The 22,275-nt window shown below is 35.7% G+C and overlaps 2 protein-coding genes across 6 annotated transcripts in view; both read right to left on the bottom strand.

Moving 5' to 3' along the window:
* LOC115238684 (GATA zinc finger domain-containing protein 14-like) overlaps positions 1-16,359 on the bottom strand; it is a 19,163-nt gene extending 2,804 nt beyond the window's left edge. Inside the window, exons 1-3 of one of the 3 annotated variants that reach the window (XM_029812700.1) lie at positions 16,234-16,359; positions 759-945; positions 4-412 (exon numbers count right to left, since the gene is read on the bottom strand). In XM_029812700.1, coding sequence (XP_029668560.1) covers positions 4-412; positions 759-880 — 531 coding nt within the window. In that variant the 5' untranslated portion in view covers positions 881-945; positions 16,234-16,359. Of the gene's footprint in view, positions 1-3; positions 413-758; positions 946-2,110; positions 2,243-16,233 lie in introns of those variants that run through there. The other 2 variants (XM_029812699.1, XM_029812698.1) reach the window with 2 other exon arrangements.
* A 63-nt stretch (positions 16,360-16,422) lies between these two features.
* Positions 16,423-18,610, bottom strand: LOC115238685 (nuclear RNA export factor 1-like). Of its 3 annotated transcripts, none has more exons than XM_029812701.1 (2): positions 18,480-18,610; positions 16,423-18,340 (listed from the first exon to the last, which is right to left on the bottom strand). In XM_029812701.1, the coding sequence occupies exon 2, from the start codon at positions 18,164-18,166 to the stop codon at positions 16,568-16,570; it is 1,599 nt and encodes a 532-aa protein (XP_029668561.1). In that variant the 5' UTR covers positions 18,167-18,340; positions 18,480-18,610; the 3' UTR covers positions 16,423-16,567. The 3 variants fall into 3 exon arrangements, with proteins under 3 accessions (XP_029668561.1, XP_029668562.1, XP_029668563.1); XM_029812702.1 differs by having other exon boundaries at positions 18,499-18,609; XM_029812703.1 differs by having other exon boundaries at positions 18,503-18,586.
* Positions 18,611-22,275: the final 3,665 nt, after the last annotated feature.

The raw sequence follows: 22,275 nt of genomic DNA, 5'->3' as shown, positions 1-22,275 counted from the left end.
GCTGACCTTTCTGACGCCGCCGCTTTTTTTCTTGGTGTCTTGATTCACATCTTCCTTATACGACTTCTCAGTCTCGTATTCGTCCTCCTTGTTGTTTCTATTGTAGAAATTACCGCTACTGCTACCTCGCAATATATCGCGGTTGCTGTTGTAGTTGGACGAGGACACTCGATTTATCGCATTAGCGGAAGATCGAACCGCGTCACTGGTCTCGCTGCGCTGAAGATGATCTTGGGGCTCGGCGTCGCTGCGCAGATTATCGTAATGCACGGATTCGAGACCAGAACCGATTCTATATAAGTCGAAGTTGTCGCTGGCGTAATAAAGAGTCGCGGCCTCGCAATCCACGTCGTACCAGTCCGCACAGGTCTGGCTTTCTTGATCGAAAGCGGTATCATTGGGACACAGGAATCTAAATGAAAAATAATAAAATAATCATTGATCTATAAACTCGATAATGTTAAATTATAATTTTTAAATCTTTCATATACACACACATATATATATATATGATTAGATTTACGATTCGTACGCGATAAAAAGCACATGACATGTAGAATTAATGGCTTGTTCGCTTTTCACATTTTTATGTTAAACAACTTTTCTTATGTATAATTAATATATTTTTTTCTAATATATATATATATATTTTTTTTTAACGACGCGTATACGGATATTTACTTGCAATTAGTTATAAAACTTGAGAAGAATTTATTTATATCACTCGCGGAAAAGATTTTGCGACGTGTAACACTCACTTATAATCCTGAATAGAGCCAGCCACAGAGACACAGACGTGGAAGACTTGGCAGTCGGTCTCAGGGTCCGCGTAATAGCTACCGACGATTTTATTGCGACAGGAGAAGGAAGTTTCCGGCATATACTGTTGGGAGTATCTCGGCGGTGGTCGTTGAAGACCTAGTACGCAACTCCATAGTATTCCCACTGAAACATAAAACCGAAAGTGTGTCACGAAAATTTTTTTATAAACTAAAATGTTCAATATAGCGCGCATGGCGCTTTATCATTTGAAATAATATTTATTGCCTATCATTTCCTGTAAGAGAAAAATTTTTCGTTTACAATTTTATGTTGATAAAAAACTTGTCGAGTGCAAAATAGTTGGATTATAACTTATAGAAAAAATGGTAATAATAGCAAAATTTTAATCCATTGTATTAAACTATTTTCTTGTATTTAGAGATAAATATTAAAAATAGAATAATATATAATGATTTTAAAAAAATGAGAAAAAGATTAATGATTGAATGTTTATCAATAGGATATGATAGGATGCATATTAGAAATTGTAAGCAACGAATGTACGATCGTGTCGATATGATTTTTCGAATATGCGATTTTTCCGCGTTTTGTTCTGAAAATATTTTCATAAGATCTACATAAAGGAATTCTTTATTACGTCTCATCGATCGAATCGTTGGTTGCAGACGCGCGATTATTTAAAGACTCGAATGTCTTTTCGCGGATCAATAAAATGTCAGTATTGATAGTTTATAAACTCGATAAATATCTATACAACTTTCTACTTCAGAATATTTGTATGCACAAAAAAGTGTGGATACTTAGGCAGACGTGATCGCTTGTACGAAGATTATCTCGATCGAATACATTGCCGGTTTTCTATTAGAACGTGTCTTAAATAAGAAACCGTTTAAACTATCGTAAAATGCGTATATAAAATCTCTCGACACATGCCAAATACCTAAGCGATTTTTAATCTCATCCTTAAATTAAATTATTAAATTCTTAAATTATTAAAAAAAGATAATTCATTGTTACACGTGTAATTTGTTCACATCCTTATTATTTTGCCTTTTAAAACTAAATGGTTGGGGGAAAGATTTCGCAAATTAAGAGATATGTAGAAAGAAAAAGAGAGGGGAAAGTTAAGATAAAATTTTTTTTAGCCATTATTGTTGCATGAGAAAAATGAAATTTTACGAAGATACCACGATACATCACGCCATGGATAATATCCATTAATTATCGCGAATATTGCCGGCACAAATGACGGAGTCTCGCGATCCCAACGTTCGATCTATCGCGCGGTGATTAAAGTCGATTTCACCCCGTATTTGAGTACACCTACCCGAGATTAGAACGAGTTGTCGCCTCGTGAACTCCATGTTCGTGTGCCCTCTTCACTCGGATTCGATTCACACTCCCGCGTTACCTGCGCGATTGAACTCGTGGACGCGACTGCAACGGCGTCGAGAGTCTTTGGGCCCGAGAAGAGGAGACGCGCGCGCGAAGATGCTTTCTGGGAGGACGGGATCCGTCGCCAGGTAGGGGCCCCTCGTCGTTTTAGCGAAGGAGAGAGAAAGAACGTGCACATGGGGCTCCGCGTTCTATGGAACGTAACGTCTTTCTCGTTACGTCACCTCTCTGGTAACCGGGCTCGTTCGCCAAGTAGCCCCCGCGGCGACGATGGCACGTATTATATGTATATACGTGGGTACGCGGCGCATATCTCGCGCGGGATGACTCCCGCGTATAACTTACACCGTTTTACTGCTACGGTGGTACAGGGATAGGAGATCGGAGAAACCGCGACGGAGAGATTATCATCTGCTAAAGAGAGTCCTGTCTCGCGCGATGCAAATGATAATACGTAGGCGATCGCTATTGTGTCGCATGAAAGACCATGCTTGACGATAACTTTGCACACGACACTTCTGGTGGGTTGATGATTGCATATATTTGAGTTAGAGACTGCGATAAAAGAGCGTTTTAGTGTCAATTCTCGTTTACGATGAGTTCTGATGATCGAGAAGGAAAAAGATTGTAAAAAGAGAAAACGAGCGGTAATATGTATAATATATAAACAATCATTTAGTCGATGACATATCGAATTCTTTTATCCGATTATTTTCGCGACAATGAGAAGTTTTGTGCGACACGCGATAGAGGAAAGTTGCGTTTTGCATTGAATCATCCGTGGAAGAAGTGGTGATAGATATCGCCGCTGCTTTGAATGGAGATAAAGATAAGAAGCCGAATGCCCTTTAGCGACAATTATTGTAATAGTGGAATCTCGAAACGGTTACATTTTGTGTGAAAGGAATCCATGGTTGTCATTATACAGAGTGTGAGAAGAATGACATATATTTTCTATACACGAAATATGTTCTTTCAGCCAGTTACATATACATGTGAATGAATATGCATAATTTACTTTTCAAGAATTTAAGAAAAAAATAATTTTAGATTTTAAATAATTTGACAATTGTCTCAAGTTCTCGAAAAAAAAAAAACGTATTAAAAAACTGTTTTATTTTCCTCTCTCATTCTTTCAATTTTTTCGATATTAATTTGACATTAAAGAGAATCTTAAGCCTCTCTTAGACAATTTTTATAATTTACATAATAAAAAAAAAATTTATGTACTCATAATTTAATGTGTTCTGATATATATTCTTTTATACATATCCATTTTACTTTCTCGGTATTTTACTTTTCCGCATTATATATATGATACTTAAAAATTATAAATAGATTTCTATCGTAAATTTGAACATTAATTACATAAATCATCTAAAGTAGACTTTATTCTTTTTATTTCATTGCGAGTCATTTTTAAGTAAAAGTGCGTAGCAGAACTTATTCCCAAATTTAATTTTGAAATTTAAAATAAGTAGTTAATCTTCACAAATCCGTGCGTCTATTTTTTAAAGAGATTTTATCACAAATCTTCTGACAAAAAAAAAATGAAGAGATTGTAAAGTGTATTTCTCGCCTCTCCTTCTTCTCTTTACACTTCTAAATTCAAGTAAACGCTTCTCGTCGCCAGCGCAAGTTCGGCGTGACCGGTCGTCTGGTGGCCTTTGCCAGAGATCACTGCGACTCGTTGCACTCGTCGTGGAGGGTGCATCCAAGGAGTGCTCGGCTGCATTCCAGAGGCAGCTTGAGGAGCGCGACGGACGGGGAGCACCGGGTATCGTTAGAAGGTTCGGATCACCGCGTCTGCGAGATCGTCCCAGCTGAGACTACGTTCTAACGATGTTAGATACTTGAAATAGCTGGAAATCGTGAAATTCATCGCGGATAATTGCGTGCCGCGGAATTGCACGGGCGGGATCGAATTGTTTGCGACGACGTTTTATTTACCCTTGTCCGAAACGATTATCGATTATTTCTCGGAACGCGCAAAACTTTCTCGCGAGTTTCTCCGATATTAGCTACACGATGTCGGATAATGGGTGAGGGACGGACGAACGATCTCACACCCGTCGTGGAAAACGTCCGCTGATCGGAGAGGAGGTTTCGTTACAAGTGAAATATTGCGACGGTCGATCCTTGGTCGAGATAAAAGATCGTTTCCGCGGATCGAAATCCAAGCGACGCGAAACACGCGAAGGCGTTCGTCTGCGAGCAGAGGAGAGTCACGTGGCCCGATTCACTTGCCGCCGTCGCACGAAGATCGAGGTCGTACCTCGACAATCGAAATTTCGCAATTCAGCCTGCCTTGCATCCTGCTGCCGGTGCAATGCTTTAAAAAGAGAGAGAGAGAGAGAGAGAGAAGGAGAAGAGCGAAAGAACTTCACGACACGGTTTTTTAGACTCGCTGCATTTACGTCTCGCGAAATCAAACATGAGACTTTCTTAAGTACTTACATTTTGCGATAGATAGCCGGTTTGTTTTTTATTTTTAAATTTACTTTAATATGCAATCTCTCTTTCTCTTCAATAAATAACAAAAGAATTACATATATTACGCAATATATATTTCAATTTTCTTAATCGATGATATTTCGTCGCAATCTACGTACACATCCGTGCAAAATAATGATCTGATTATTTTCAATAGTACGAATAAATTGAAATTTAAAATCCACATTTTCTTTTATCGAGAATATATAATAAAATATAAGGAATATGCGTAGAATCAAATGCTACAATATTTTGCGAAAATTGATCCTCTAATTCGAGCTCGTTTAATCCCATCTCTTGTAATGGATATACGCGATATCCATTAGTGATTAGAGACTCGTTTCGACACCGACGTACGTGCCCCGGTAAAAGTGTAATTAACGAGTCGCGGGCATTATATTTTTCAATGGCCGCTCGTCTCTCCATTACACGCGCCGCGATGAGCTTTGCGCCGCGAGGAATCTTCTCAGCCTTGGAGGGCGAAAGTTGTCTTCGATTCGCTCGTAGATGGAACGATATTTGCACCTACAGAGAGGCGATCGTCGTTGTTGTCGTCCTCGAGCGATTGCGAGCGTAAAGGTGATTTCAGTCGCTCGTTTTCCGCAAGCGGTGTGTTTTGCACACGATAAAATGATTTGAATAATGGAGAAGAGAGGAAGAGAAATTCCTTAGAATCGCAAAGTGATGATATGATAATATAATGACAGTGACACCAACAGATACTTATCTCCGATTACAGTCTATCCTCGTGCGAATCATCTCTTAATTAATTTCACATTACATGTCATGCATATTTCAAGCGGCGACTCTGTGAGAAACGCGACTTTCAAAGATTGGCGATTTAAAGTTTTGGTAAAAGTTTGATAATGCGAGATATTTAATGTATTTATAATTTAGTAAATTTAAGATATCAAGATTGAGTTTCGTCTTATTTTTTATTGTATCTTTGACTTGTTTTAAAAAATTTATTTTAATGTAAAATGTTAGATTATCTCGACATGTACAAATCATAGAGCACGTCAGCTTACGAAACAGCCTAATCTAATTTCGCTGAGTGCACTGTACCAGAAGCAATATAATGAAAAAGATTTAGAAATCTTCAAGCATATATAATATACTGTAATAATATCCAGAAAGACAGTTATCGCTATTTAGATTATATAATATTCGCGGAAGAAAGTTTCGGCAAAAGAAAACTTTCGAATTTTGAGAATTCAATACAAGTTAATTTAGCATATAAACGAGGATGAATTATGAATTTTCAATGAATAAATTAATTAAGCAAATCCAATTTGTGTTAAAATGCAACTTGATTAGTCAGAAATGTCGAGTTTTTATCATCTTTCCTATATCTATTTACTCTCTCGCAAATTCCAAGCTGTATTCAAACTGATATCCATACATTCCTTATTCATTGTAAATATATACGGCATTCGAAGATCTTAGAAATGAGAAATCTCGCTTTAAGTTATCGCATTCGTCTTAGAAATAATTTTACACGTAACAGCCATTAGTCTTTAGATCCTCGCAAGATTATTATTAATTATTAATTTCTGATTGGAAATTTTGCATCAATTTGCCCGGACGCTCTCTCGGTCTCGAACAACGTAAGTATGTGTGTAGCCTTAGGGTTACACGTGATGTGATATTTGCTCTTTCCGGAGTAATTTTACACGTAGGAGTCATTAGTCATGCCGCTAAGAAGAGCATAAATTTCCGCCTCATTAAATGTACGTGGAATAATTTTCCGAATCTATGTGATAATTAAGAAAATGAACTGAACGGACTTTATCACCCTTATCGCCTTCGCTCGCGCAACTTTTGTGTGCGTTTATATCAGTAATTATTAAACTTCGCGTCTCTCCTCTTCGGCTTGTACCATTTAAAGGTCAGACTCGCCAATATTGAATCATCGGTAAATTTCAAAGAGCATGACAATTCCTACGGCAGATTCGTCGGCGTGCTCGCGGAGAAAGCGCGGAAGGTTAAAGGTCCTGGTGAACTATTTTTTCCGTCACGACGCGTCTCGTTGAGCTTCAACAAAAACCATCTTAATTATTAATCAATCTTCTTGGATTTTATAAAAAATCAAAAGTGAGCAACGCGATTTCATTTTATATTTTGTACTATATTATTTTTATCTCATTTTACTCTATTGTATTTTATCTCATTCGTTCTAAACTTGTAAAATTGTTTATAACTACTTTTTCATGTCATATTTGTTAAATGAAATAGCGTTTCTCTATCCAATTAAAAAATAATTTTCTTCAAGAAAATATCATTTCTCTTTAAATTATTAATTATTAATTTCATTCACGATTAAAATCCGCGACAGTCTCGCATCTTTCCTTCTTTATTCCGTTTAAAGTAGCCGTTTTTGTACCGCGAATTGTTGCGATATTCTCCATATTCCCTTTCTCCTTTAAAAATACGCATGTTACGCAAACAGATACGCGCTTCCGTTCGCGCCCGCCTCTATATAACTTCTCGTGTCTCAAGATTGTCGACCGACTCCGCCGAACAAGATATCCGCCGTCGAGGTTTCTTAACTTAAGCGGATGCAAAAAGGTGCTAAGCGTATGCGAGTACATCTGACTTCCGTCAGACGCGCACACATCCGTGCGTGCGATCCGGTGCGCATCTTCCGCGCGGATTAGCCTTGAGATATGGCCAATAAACGAACCAAGTTCCCCGTTTTTCTTAACAGTCGACCGCTCCTCCCTTCTCTTCCCGGCTCTTCTTGTCACGCACTTCGACTCGAGATAGTGAAAGTGTAGAGATTTTTGTCAGAAACGTCCTCCATCGGAACAACACGTGCGCATTTGGCGAGTGCATTTTCTCGGCGTTTGGCGGGGAGAGAAATATATACCTCGTAAAGTTTGTACTTATTTGAAAATGCGAAACGGCATTTGCGTTCGATGAGAAAATGAACGAAGAATGTACACGTGACGTAAGATACGAAAACGAAGACAAGCGATAAATTAACTATATTCTGCAACGATCAAAGTTAATCGTATGCAATATGGCATTTTTTAATATCTTTTTAAATCTTCTTAATTTTTTAAAATTTTTCTTTGAATAAAATGTATTCAAATATAAGAGACCTCATTCTCTATTAAAAAACAAATGATTTTTTCGATCCGATTTTCTTCATATATTATCATCGCGTAAGTAGTCTGATAACATTGATATTTCTCGTATAATAACTACGATATAGAGAACCGTTCGCTTCAAAAGGACACGCATCATGCAATTTTGTCGGGTGTTTTTATTCGCGGCGTGATTAGGACTGATGGATACTAAAAGAACAATAAAAGTTAACGCATTCGAAATGTGTTGCCTTTACACACCTCGCCTATTAAAACGACGAGGAATAAAAAAATAGGAAATACATCTTTTTACGAGCGCCGTCAATTTTCGCGTCGTAAAACTCGTTAGAGCAAAACCGTAATCCTTCGGGATAATCATTCTACGATAAATGCCTTTTTTTTGAAAGTACTCGAAGAGGAAAATGTGAAAATTACACATCGCAATAACGATGCGAATAACGGAGTTACAAATCGGAGAGTCGGACGAATCGATTCTTTACGATCCCGATTTGTGACATCTGTTATGCAACATTGTACGAGTGTTTATATACGCAACATGTTGATCCGAGAGAAAGTAAACGAATTTTATTTTAATCATTTTCTCCCAACAGAGATATATTATAATTATATAAATGATTAATTATCTTATAAAAAAGTATCATTAATAATATTTATATTGTATGCATTATATATGTATATTAAGTATAAAACGATTATAAATTCTTTAGCTTATATCTGACTTATTTATTTTGTCGATGTTTTATAATTTCTCCGAAGCCTCTTCATCCTAGCTTGTTCCGATTTACTTGTGACCTATTGCGTAACTTTATTTTCACGATGTGTCTCTAAACTTTCATGTACGGTGCCGTCTTTTCGCTTCAAAATTAATAAGTAGAATCCATATGACATTCTTCAACTTTTTGACACTTCTGATGCTCGCAATGATTATCAATGGAGTAACTGGCTAGCAAATAATTTATCTCCGCGGCGATGGTAGTACGACGACAGAAAGGTACTCGAAGAGGAAAATGTGAAAATTACACATCGCAATAACGATGCGAATAACGGAGTTACAAATCGGAGAGTCGGACGAATCGATTCTTTACGATCCCGATTTGTGACATCTGTTATGCAACATTGTACGAGTGTTTATATACGCAACATGTTGATCCGAGAGAAAGTAAACGAATTTTATTTTAATCATTTTCTCCCAACAGAGATATATTATAATTATATAAATGATTAATTATCTTATAAAAAAGTATCATTAATAATATTTATATTGTATGCATTATATATGTATATTAAGTATAAAACGATTATAAATTCTTTAGCTTATATCTGACTTATTTATTTTGTCGATGTTTTATAATTTCTCCGAAGCCTCTTCATCCTAGCTTGTTCCGATTTACTTGTGACCTATTGCGTAACTTTATTTTCACGATGTGTCTCTAAACTTTCATGTACGGTGCCGTCTTTTCGCTTCAAAATTAATAAGTAGAATCCATATGACATTCTTCAACTTTTTGACACTTCTGATGCTCGCAATGATTATCAATGGAGTAACTGGCTAGCAAATAATTTATCTCCGCGGCGATGGTAGTACGACGACAGAAAGAGAGAGAGAGAGAGAGAAAGAGCGAGAAAGAGAGGGTGTTTGTTCATCTCTACCACGTGAGAAAGTGAAAGCAAAGGCCGTATGCTTTGAAGACGAGATGAGGCACCGAGTACCGATCATCCCGGCATTCGATCGTCTTGAAAATCACTCTTCTTCTAACAGCGGCCTCCTTGTAGCGATATCGTTCTTCTTCAAAGCCACTCATGTGCGTCTTCCATAGCAAATCCGACAAGTTTTTATTACATCATCAATTTCCGGGATACGATTCTTTGCGTTTCTTATATTACAAATTTTTTGTTTAATTTGATTAAAGTTACTAAAATAATATCTTATGACTTTGCGCAAAAATCAGATAGAATATTTCCGTTGCGACAGCGCAGGACGGAAGTTTATTATCTGCTTAATTATCATCATTGATAAATAGCAAAACGCACACTCTTTTATTTCTCCTCGATTGCGTACTTCAATAACAATCGCTCGACGAGGTAAAGCGGAGGTGGTTAATTGAAGCGATTACTTTGCAATTGATAGATGAATCGATTGTATGTGTACCAGTTTTCTCGATCTTAAATCACGACCTCAATTCTGGTCTAGATTCAGACAGATTAAAAGTATAATTCAATTATATATTATTGTTTAATAGAAATTAAAATATATTTCAGACACGATATTATGCAATAAATATTATTTCATATCTGAACAAGAGAATTTTGCACGAAATGTCTGAAAGAAATTGAGTTTTTAAACTGTTTTCAAATAATATATTTATAGAGATACATTTGCGTGGAAAAACTCGATGGCGAATCGCTTTGTCCTCCGAGCAAGGAAATATTTCTCTCGGTTTTTGTATATACATATATTGAAATTGTTCTAAATAATCTATTTTTGAAAGAAAGAAAGAGAGAGATGGAGAGAGCGCCGGCTGTTTCCGTGAGCGTAATTAACGTATTTGCGGTGAATTAAGCAGCCACCCGAGGTCTTAATTACGTGGCGAAGGGGCTGCCTCTGCCGTTATTGTGACATACTGTGCATATTCCGCGGCGCGCAACTCTCCGTGTGAAAAAGAAAATTATCCACTCATCACCGCGATATGCGCCTCTCACTTATATAACTTGGAATCTCGTTTGATGGTCCTCAAATGACGACCATATACGTTTATATATATACATATCTCATTTCACCTACTCCTTTTGCAGCATAAAAATTTGTATATTTACGCATTTTCCATACGTAATTTCTACGGTAAAGTGTGCTTTGCATTAACAATCATAAATATTTTATACTGAAAAGGCTATCCGCGCGATTCTTGTCTCTTTAGAGAGACGACGAGCAGCGGAGTTATTTATCCTTCGCAATAGAGAGATATGCATTAATTTTGTGCATATATAGCGCGCATATAAATCGCATCCGACAAGAGGAGATTCCACTTGAATATCTTCCTTTTTGTCAACGTACCTCTTTATTGTAAAATTAAGCTTTCTCGCGATGGGAGAGGAAATGTCATTGTTTCATATAAATATTATCCGTCGAGCAATTTAAATGCACAATTTTAACGAAAGTTTCCAATCGATAATGAGAGAGAGAGAGAGAGAGAGAGAGAGAGAGAGAGAGAGTTGCAGGAATAAATTATTTTATTAAACTTGTAAAATTATATTCTTTAAATACGAAATAAATAAAAATAAATAATTTACCGAAAGAAAAGATCTTTTTTCAAATATTTAGCTTGATGACATTTTGTCAATAATATCGTCGCAAAACCTTGCAGGGACCGTTAGCGACCGAGGTATCTAATTTATTGTTAGGTCAGACTCTCTTAATCAGCAGAATCAGAAGAATTCAGTACTTCCTGCTTAACACAGGAAACAATTAGCGGTTTTTGTTCATCGAGGCTACCGTAGAACTCGAAGACGATTTATAATCGTAGGTCATGCCGATGCTGCATGTAAAGGAGGGGGAGGGGGGAGGGGAGATGGGACCCTAGAGAATAACTTTCACTCACGACAGTGTCGCGGGGACCTGATGCCCCAGGCGCATCGGGCACACATCGACACGACGATCTCGTCGATATACGACATACACAGCGATCTCGCGTAATGTTGCATAAACGCACGCGCGTGAAACCGCGGGGCTCTTACGTGCGTGCGTGATACGCGAACCCGCGCTCGCCGTGAAACGTGGAAGTAACGGCCGCGATTATACAAGCGGTGGTTCCCACATGTGGGAGCGAGATAGAGCTATCTTTCCGAAAATTTCGAACGAGATCGCGGTCGAGGGGATCCCTTCAAAAAGCGCGATTTCAGCGATGTATTTATCCGCGAAGGGCTCGGGCTTTTGCGAGCAGCAATTTGCTTTCGAACCGTATTCGTTTAACTGGGTATAAGAAACTGAGATCGCGATAAGAGATTGTTTAGATTACTGAGTAGATGAGACATATAAATAAATATTTTATTTTACGACGATTTAGTTATATATTTATTATCTACGATATTTGTATACCGCGTAATTTATATTCAATTTCTGCGAAAATGATCGGAAAGGAGAATAGGATAAAGAAAAAAAGAAAGAGAGAGAGATTTTGTATGCGCAACTGCCGTGAGAAATTCTCCCCGAGGTTCATAGACAGGTAGAAGCGAAGATGAGAAAAAAGCACAGACTAATTAGTCTTAAGGAAAAACAATACTATGAAAGTAAATCCTTACACGATCGCAAAGCGTTCAAACGAAGTAGTCTTTAAAAGAAGAACGAATATTTACGGAACAACGTTGGAGATGAAAGATTTATCTTTCATCTCTAGCGGGATCGAAGAAAGATCTCCCAGATGAAGCTTCTCTTTGAAAGAGGGATGAATATCTATATAAATAACATAAACAATAGAAAAAATATACATGGAGAAAGTACGAAGAGAGAGAAAATCTTTACAAAACATTCGGATGAGAAAAATTGTAAGTAACAAGTGCTTAAAAAATTCTATGCTAGGATAAAGAGGATTGAAAGATGTAAGGAACAAATATCAGAATATTAAATGCAAGAAAAATAAATGTAAAAACATAAAAAAAATTATGCACCCGCAGGTTCGTTGTTTCGCAAAAAAAAAAAAAAAGCGATATTTTCCATTATTTGTATGGTTACAAGTTTTGTTAGATAAGTCGGGGAAGGAAGCAGATTCTCTCTTAATAATTGCAAGGAAATACAGCTGCGCGCATATACTCGTTAACGGAAAGATGGCGTAAACTTGCCCTTTTTAATTATTCACGTCTTATGCGCGTATTTGCGTGCGCACACACGCGCACGGAATTACACACTCGTACAGAATGATGCATCTTAGGTGAATCGTATCGCTCTTCTCCAACAGAAATGTTCGCATGAATGCGGACGAGAGTCTTGCGAAAATTCGCCTCTTGCGCAATTGCTCTCGATCGGACTGTTACGTCTATCTAACAGAATCACCGGCACTCGTCTTCGATTTCCTTTCGCAGAGAGTAACGCAATGTCGTTCTGCCGATTCCGCCATGAGGATCGATTCTATCTGTCTCCAATCGATTAAGCTTGAGGCTATTTAAATCGTACAGCCGTTTATCTTAGGATGAATTGGATCCTACATACATATATATTCGTATAAAGATTCTGAAGTTCTCGTACTAAATGTTGCTTCGATATCTTAGGGAACGTATCAAAAACGTCGTATTTTATAAAGATAAATGTTAATTTTTTTTGTAGCGGAACATCTACTTCCGCAAAAATGCGCATAGAAGAACGGATTTTTTTTTTTTCGCTTTCGCAAAAGCCATTATAACGTTATTCGTGGGAATCAGTTCAGTTCTGTGAACGTTACTAAATCCAATGGTCGATTTCTTCACTTTGCGATAATTTTGTTCGTTTAGACTGGGAAAAGGTGGCTTAGCTCGTTCCATTATTTAACAAATACCGATCACTCTCTTTCTCTCTCTCTCTCTCTCTCCATCTCATAACATTTTGTTTGCAATACAAATCGTCTTTTGCAAAAACTCGCCTTTGACTTTAGAATCGTTTTAAAGACCGCTATGTGTGAGTTACGGAAATCATAAAATATGTAAAAAGATACTATATCGCACAAGAAGAATATATATTTATTAAAGTCACTGAAATTATCGACCAGATAGACATTAAATATAGTCCTTTTTATTTTATTCTGCATTTTGTAGCAAGATAATGATGCTTCTTTTAGGATGCCGTAATTGGTAGATTTGCGTCGTTGATATCCTTGAATTTCTGTATATGGCATAAGAATGGTCGGTGAAGTGAATCCTGTCATTTTACTTTCAAAGAGCCTTCTTATTAAGCGATATAATTCGATCGTATATATTTTGCCTTTTTATTTATGATATAAAGATCTCATAATAATACGTGCGTTGTATTTGAAATTTCGCAATAGTAATTAATAAACATTCGCAGTAATCGCTTGCATAATGCTATGATTAATTAATCAAGTTACTTCTTCTCGGCGTTAAACATAATTGATTTAGCGATTTTAATTCTCAGCGATAAGCAATCTCACTCTTTTACTCACGCACTTTCGCCTCGTATTATAATTAGAGAATTAAGCGTTATATATGCGTTAGATTTTTCTTGCTAGATTGACGCGCGTGAAACTGTTGGCGTTTTTCCTGCTCATTAGCATCGGTAAGCGAACAAGAACACATGTCTTATCTCACATTATTAGATATTATGTTACCTAACCGAGCGTTTCTCGCTTTGTATAATGAATGTATAAGGCGTTCGTGCTCCAATTCGGTTTTCCCATTAATTTTCCTTTCTGGACTTATCCGCCGTTGCTATTCAATTAAAGTCGCCTCTAATCGCACAGAAGAGAATCACGAGCGTAACCGATGTCTTATTATACAGTTCAAGAAAAAAAAAAAAAAGAAAAAAAAAACATGGAATAGATAATCATTTCCCGTGATTTATTTGACGCTGAATACGACTCTGTCTTCCAAATTGTTTCATCACGTCACACATTGCACCTAGACTCTGTATTTAATCGATAAATCTATTAACTATAACGGTCATTAGAAATTTTTTTCGAAGGCTAAAAATCTCTCTTAACAACGTATTTTTAATTGGAAAACAAAATTTCTCCTACACATGACACATTGTAACTATAACATGATAAAATACATTAGAATAACTCTCTTGCAATTGTAATCGCAAGTTTCTTAAAATTATAACATAATAAAATCATTTGGAAACCGTCATATTAAATCATATTCAATATAAAGAGAACTATGGGAAATGATTATTCTATTTTTCGTGTTAAAAAAAAAAAAAAAATTATTTTTCATAGAACTATTACTTTTTGCCGATGCCTTCAGAGGAGCGACACGACGTACGAAATTTACATAGGATCTGTACGCGATGACTTTCTCTAACAGGTTATCGCCAAGAATCATCTCTTCGAGTATGTTACATTGTGCGTAAGTTTCTTATGAACATCTCGGCGCAAGGATGTCTCAATGGGCCATCTTCCTAATTGTACTTTGTTCCTTTCTTTCACTACGCTACCCTGACCCACATCTTGATATGTTTATATTCAATGGATTTTTAATCTTCATCAAATGAAACGTCTGTTTGATTGGGTGGCACGTTAACGCGACGCGAATAGAGAGGATTTATTATTAATATTACATATCGGTTATACATCTTCATCATTTCTATTAGTATGCAATTAAAAGTCGCTTTGATTGTATAAATTTATTTCGATGCATACATTTCTCTCTCATTTCGATATCTAATTAATTTTAATCTGCAGTTTCTTGATCACACTTCGCGTCGATATTCTCGATCTTCAAGATACCGATGCGGGAAGCATCGAAAAGGAAGTTGGGATACTTTAATTAGTACAAGGGATAATTGGTACTAGTAGAAGAGCATGCGGTTTTACCGTAGCTGTTTCGTGGGAGGCTGCTGGAAGTCTCACAGTAGGCAACAATCATTTTATTATGTCGTTACCTACACGTACCCTTTCTCGAATCTCGTAATTATTAGTAACAGCTTAGTTCAACGTTTCTCAATCTTTTCCCTTTCGTATCATTTCCGGGTTTACTCGCCGTTTCTTTTTTTTATCGCGTTGATTGATCGAAAGAAAAAATGATTCGCTGTAAAATTTAACGTCTATTTATGTTCTGCGTGCTCTTATTTACGATCTCTAAAAAGAGTATCACGATATTTTTTGTTGAGAACCATCAGTCGTCTAATCGACTTGGCATACAATCACGTAATCGTGTATTACGCAAAATATATATTTTCTTTTGATATTAAATTTTACATTAATATTTTACATATAATGGTTAATTGTATTCAATCGATCGAAGGTTATCGTTCAAGAATCGTTCGGCAAAGACAACTCTTTTCAAAAGCATCATCTTTTTACTCGAGATAATTATTGTCACGATCTCCCGGTGAAAATCTACATAAGGTTCGCACTTTGAAAAACTTTTCTTCTATAATCAAATAGGCTATAAATTATTTCCATAATTATTACTCCCGTATAGCATTAACTTATGCACCGTTATTGAAGCTTCAATGAACTTACGAGACGTGTAATTACGGACGCGACAATACATGTAATTTATTATAAATACCATTTTCATTATGTCAGACCACCGATTAAATTCTCGGGTTTACGGTGCATTACATTTCTCGTGCGTGATAATGACTCTATAATAACTCGCGATGTCATGTTGTTTAGATTGTCACGATTAAATTATTAATAAGCCATAACAGATCCGGCATTCAAGCATAATGATTTACTTAACCGAGCGTGCCGCAAGTCTCGAAGGTCTTTCGCATACGATCAGAGAAAGGGTAAAAAAAACTCACCTGCCTTCGCGATTTTGTTTCATTCACATCGGTCCGGATGGTCCTTGAGTGTATAACCTTTGGATGAAGTCACCGAGCATCCCGTTCTTCATCTTGGAGACGACTTAAATGCCATGCGAGTAACATCGCCTCGCGATATACTCATCGATGTTATCTCATTTCGAAGCGAGTATATCGTATTATAAAATGTATATATAATATAATTAAATAGCGTATAATTTTTGCTACGGAGAGAAAGATCTAATCCAGAAAATCTTTTAAAATATATAAATTACAAATTTATTTACACAAAGCTAAATATTGTTATTTATGTAGGACTTTGAAAACGCCTGTTTTATTTATTAACGAATGCGTTTTCCGATATCGAGGAACTTTTCAAATCCTTCATAAAGTTGGATATCGCCTTTCGCATGTCCCATTGATCTTCCGATAAATATGATTCGCACCATTCGTCGTTCATTTTGGTGACCTGCTTCATTCTGGTGATCAGTACCGACTTTTCGCTCGGACTGAAGCAAACTGGCATGATCTCGTCGTATGCATATTTCACTACTATTTTATCGGATGTCACATTGTCTGGCGCTGCGTATATATGATACTGGTCGTTTAAAATGTGATACTCGTTGTCCAGGGAAGCCAACAGTACGAATGTTCTAGAAAACGACAGCACGTTCGTGCCGGAACTTAGCTTTTTGAATAATCCCGAGACGCAAAACACGATGCACTTGTCATCGTCATACATGACGTCGTATGTGAAGGAATTCCTGTCGTGATAAGACCTGGGCAATTTGCTCAAAGCTACCAGAATGTCCTCCTGAGTATGATAGAGAAACGTATTTTTCTTCGGTCCTTTCTTTAGCAGATTTCTGTTGCCTGTGTACAGATTAAGTCCAGTCCTCTGCGCGACTGCATTGGGAATGGCAAAGCTCATGGAATAAAACGCGTCCTTGTGATAAAGTCCTCGTAAAATCGTCCTATCGAGTTGATCGTGTAAATTAAAGAAATGATAGGCGAATTTATGTACGAGACGCTGCGTCCTTTCGTCCTGAAAGTAGTCTCTGTACATCAATGGCATATTTGGCACAATGGATACACCATCTAGTTCTTGCAAATGTGGACAATATTTTTTCGCAGATTCGACGTACTGGTTCGCGGTTGAGTAATTCTCGCAAAGTGGATTTCCGTCCAGCCAAAGTTTGACGATCTCCAGATTCTTGAGGGGAGTTAGCGCGTCCATATTCAATAAATTATTATGCCTCAAGTCTAAGTATTTAATGGATGTTAAACTCGAATTCTCTATTGCCGATATGTTGAACAACTTGTTGCGTTGTAGATTCAGATGTTCAATAGTGGCTATAGCAGTTTTGGCCATCTTCAAAACGTGATTGGACGTTCTGAGCTGTGACAATGGGCAATAGACAGTCTTGTCTATATCTGGATCTAAATGAAAGTTTTCCAAGTTTAACATCTTTTGATTTGGATCGTATTTCTTGGTCAGTGCGGTTAATAGTAAGGGCTGTATGTGGATTCTCAGATCATTGATCGAGGCGTATCCCAAAGTCACCACAAGAATAATAGCATCGCCTTTGACATTTTTAATGATCAGGTTTGTTTTGCACAGCTTTTCGAGAGCAGGGCCGCAATTTCTCGCTATAAAATATGCATCCTCTCCGCAAACTTGATATTTCACTGGTATTAAATCGATTGGTTCTATCGCTTTTAAAATAGCTTTCAAAACTGTCTCCTTGTCGTACTGGGAGCCTCTGATAACTCTGATTTTGTGCCATATATCCGCACGAGCCATCAGTGCTCTTTCGTGGATCATTTTTGCTCCCATGGCTATTCTTATAGCGATTGAGGAATCTATTTGATAGGGGATGATTGGTACATTCTGTATCTGATTCGGAACCTGAACATTGTCTTGTTTCATCATCTTATTGCACTGGTTTGTTGTATCTTAAATGTCGAAAAAACCTTTTTTTAGAAAAGTCTCGAATTCGTTTCTCTATTTATTATTTTTCTTTTCGTCTATTTTCCAATCACATGCTTTCTTTGATTTGACAGCTTCTTCTGTTTACATGCCTTTGAGGTTAACTTGTATGTTTCTCTGAAACGATTATTAAGAATAAATATATTCTCATGTATACATACATTTCCAACTTTGAAGACTATTTAAATATTACAAAACAATAATTATACATAATTAATTTAGATGTAATAGATGTAATAGATGTTAAAAAATTTACTTGTTTTTGATTTTCTAACCTACTGGCATTTCTTCTTTTTCACTGGAGTGTATGTTTCTAACGAGCTCTGATCATTTGTGATAGATGCCACGACACGATGATATCGGTGGTAGGATATTCTACAGTTGAGTGTTGATCGGTATACAATAATTCCTTTTATTACCAGAGAGAAGCCTGATAGGGGCCACGCCGCCGTTTTCGAAAGACGCTTTTTCTAGCTAATGCAATAGCGCCAACTGGATCCATTTTAGAGCCGGCGGAATTACATGGCCAGGTTCACTTTTCGGTGTCACGGTAAAACGCTCAGTTGGTTCGTGTCCGTGCTAAATCCATAATTGTGGATCAAAAATGCGGAGAAATATTATAAATTTATTAATATTTTATTAGTTGCGCGTGATGTTTTGTCATTTTAGTATATACTACGGCCAGCGATAATAAGTTATTATTGAAGTACTTTTATGTACATATCACGCATGTGAAATAAAAAATAAATTTCCTTCAATCAAAATTTTCTTAATAATTTTTTTCCTAGTTTTTAAGATTTTTTTAGTAATTTTAAATTGTAATCGATTTGTCCGTTTTTGTGACTTTTTTGATAAAAAATTATGGTTACGAACAAATGTATTTTAATAATTAATTATTAATTAATATAATTTTTGTTTTCTTTTGAGAAACTACTTCTCTAGATTCTAGGCACTTGGGATATTAACATTAGTTTTTGGTTTCTTTTAAGAAACTATTTGCAGATACTGGACATCCCGCTACTCTAGGACATTACTTCTGGATTAATGTTTTTGGATATATATATTTTATATATATAATAAAATACATGCACAAAACAGTATATTAAAAGACTTAACAGTAGATTAAACATGGATATAGCTATTATGTATAGATTTATATTTTTTTAGTAATTTCTAGTTGCTATCAGTTTGTCCATTTTTGATAAAAAATTATGGTTACGAACAAATGTATTTTAATAATTAATTATTAATTAATATAATTTTTGTTTTCTTTTGAGAAACTACTTCTCTAGATTCTAGGCACTTGGGATATTAACATTAGTTTTTGGTTTCTTTTAAGAAACTATTTGCAGATACTGGACATCCCGCTACTCTAGGACATTACTTCTGGATTAATGTTTTTGGATATATATATTTTATATATATAATAAAATACATGCACAAAACAGTATATTATTTCAAAAAATTTTTATACTTTGAATATTACGTTATATACAAAATTATATATATGAATGTAACGTAAAATGTGCGAATACTTAAAAACTTCGAGACAAATCGAATGGGTACCCCGATATCAGTAGATCGACATATTAATTTATTTGAACGCTACAGAAAAATAGCTTAGAAGTAATTACTTGAAATTACTTCGATTTATTTTATTGTACAAAGTGTTTGAATCAAATTTTTTTTTTATTTTGCTTTTATCGAGTTTGATTTGTCTCGAGCAGTTGGTACACGATAATTATTTGTACTCGCACATTTAACACAACTTATAATAATGCATGTATTTTATTATCCGTAAATATAATCGTTCGTAACCACATTTCCATAAAAATAGTTATATCCATATATTTTTCAATAAAAAGATATATTTCTTAATGATGGAAGAACACGTTTTCTCGCGTGAATCTCGTTGATTCGTTACCGAAATCATTGCTATCAGGAGCAGTCCGGAAGATCCGGGATTCGTTCCCTCTTGCAGCGGCTCTAACGTTCAACGGATCACTTAACTTTTCTTTGCGGATTGATATTGCAGAAACTGATGTAGAAACAAGACATTGGTCGTTCTTCACCTTTAGGATCGTTCTTCTCTTTGTCGGATATTAACCGGCGTCTCACCCGGCGGAGGGAGGGGCTTGTTATAAAATTGTTAGGTCTGTTAATCTCTATAAAACGTGGCAATAACGCGATTTTTTATAACGATATTTAAAAGCTTATAAGACCTATTTTATTCTGTTGAAACAGTTATCCGTGAGATAAAATATATATCTTATTGTTGATCGCGACATTCGTATAAAATCGCGTATTAGAAAATAAATCGGGCGGTGGATGCTATATAACAAATCTCGAATATCTGTTATCGATCCAGAAAGTGGCCAGGAGCAACGAAAGGTAGGTCCAACTGGCTCGAAGAATGGATTTGCTACGCAAAAAAGGCGGTCAATACTGGCCAAAATTCGTAGCGAGAAGTACTACGATACGATTATCTTTGCATAAAATGATAGTAATTATATCGCGTGCGCGTACGTATATGAACTTTGATTATTAGAGAAATTACGCGTATCGCAATCAAATATCGTCGATTTATTTATTCGTCGCGTTTACTAGCGAATTTTAAATCGCGATTTATTTTATAATTTAATCGTTGATTTACATCGAAGCTTGGTCGATCTTTTCACGTCTTGAATATTTTATTAGTAGTGCTAGTAGCTAGTAATGCAAATTCTCTTTCTTCTATAATTAAAAGACAATAACTTTATTAACGATTCTTTTGGTCGCGATTATTTACATTTTATAAAACTTATTAAACTTTATAATTGTATGTTGATTATTAAGAATGAATATTACGTAATCAACCGTTGCTAAAATCTTGTCTATTTTAAAAATTTCTAGTAAATTTTTTATTATACGCATATTTTGGACATTTTCGTGTAATTCCATGTAATAAATTATTTTGTATTAAATGTCAGATTATATTTTGTATTAAATTTCTGATTATATTTTGTTATATATTTTGTATATTAAATTTATTATATCATTTGTTGTATCATTTATTGTGTATTAAAATAAAAATAAAAAACCTACCCTAACCTGAGAAATGAAAAAGAGGAAAACTATCCTCACACATTTTTCCTCCTCGATGGTATCTCCACCTTAACGAAGGCATTTGCCGGGTGAGGAGGTTTGCGTACTCTAATGAACCTGAGAGCTATGCCGGCGGTAACATATAGCGTTTTCGAGTGAAGCAAGTCTGATTGTTCTGTGACCGATTAATGACGTCATACTCCGTCTTTGATTATTAGGAGTATTTGGGTTATTAGATTAATTAATGAAATACTTTGAGTAAGCGTTTAATTGATTAATCAGGGCAAAGAATCTTGTGTTTTAAAGTCAAAATAGTCTCAAACGGGATGTACTTCATATTATTAATATATTATATTTATATTAATCAAATTCACACACAAAGAGGAGGAGGAGGCCTAGGAGAGGCATCCTGCACCAGCGGAGCAACCCAAGGGTGAATATTTATTATTTTTATATTAGTTATTAAAAATCGCGTACGCGCATTGATTCAGTCTCATTATTTGAATGAATTAAACAAGAGAAAATTAGAAAAAATGACTTACATAAATCCGATAAATGTTTTTAATATTAAAGAAAATATAGTCTTTTTAAAATTTATATAATTGTTTCATATTTATATAGAACTTCTTAGTATTGTACGCATTGGATATAAAATATTAATTATATTTTGAACGCTGTTATAATTTGGATTTTATATTTGTATGTTACAGACAACGTAGCCTCAAGACCAACAACTCCGCTGTTGCGCATCAGCGCCGGTGAGTGACAAACTTTTATTTAATTTTAAAGTAACGGAAGTAGAGATTGTAGATGTAGATTGTAGATTGTAGATTGTAGATAAATCCGTTGCTTTTAAATGGATGAGCTAAATAGATCAAGTTGAATAACTTTTAATAAGTTTTTTTGATATGCATTGCATGCATTACAAAAGTAAATTAGTCTAAATTATAAAAGGAAGATTATACAAA

Source organism: Formica exsecta, unplaced genomic scaffold, assembly GCF_003651465.1.
Source record: "Formica exsecta isolate Colony F162 unplaced genomic scaffold, ASM365146v1 scaffold353, whole genome shotgun sequence".
Taxonomy (NCBI): domain Eukaryota; kingdom Metazoa; phylum Arthropoda; class Insecta; order Hymenoptera; family Formicidae; genus Formica; species Formica exsecta.
Note: the sequence above shows the minus strand (reverse complement) of the source record. Positions and strands in the feature narration are given on the sequence as shown.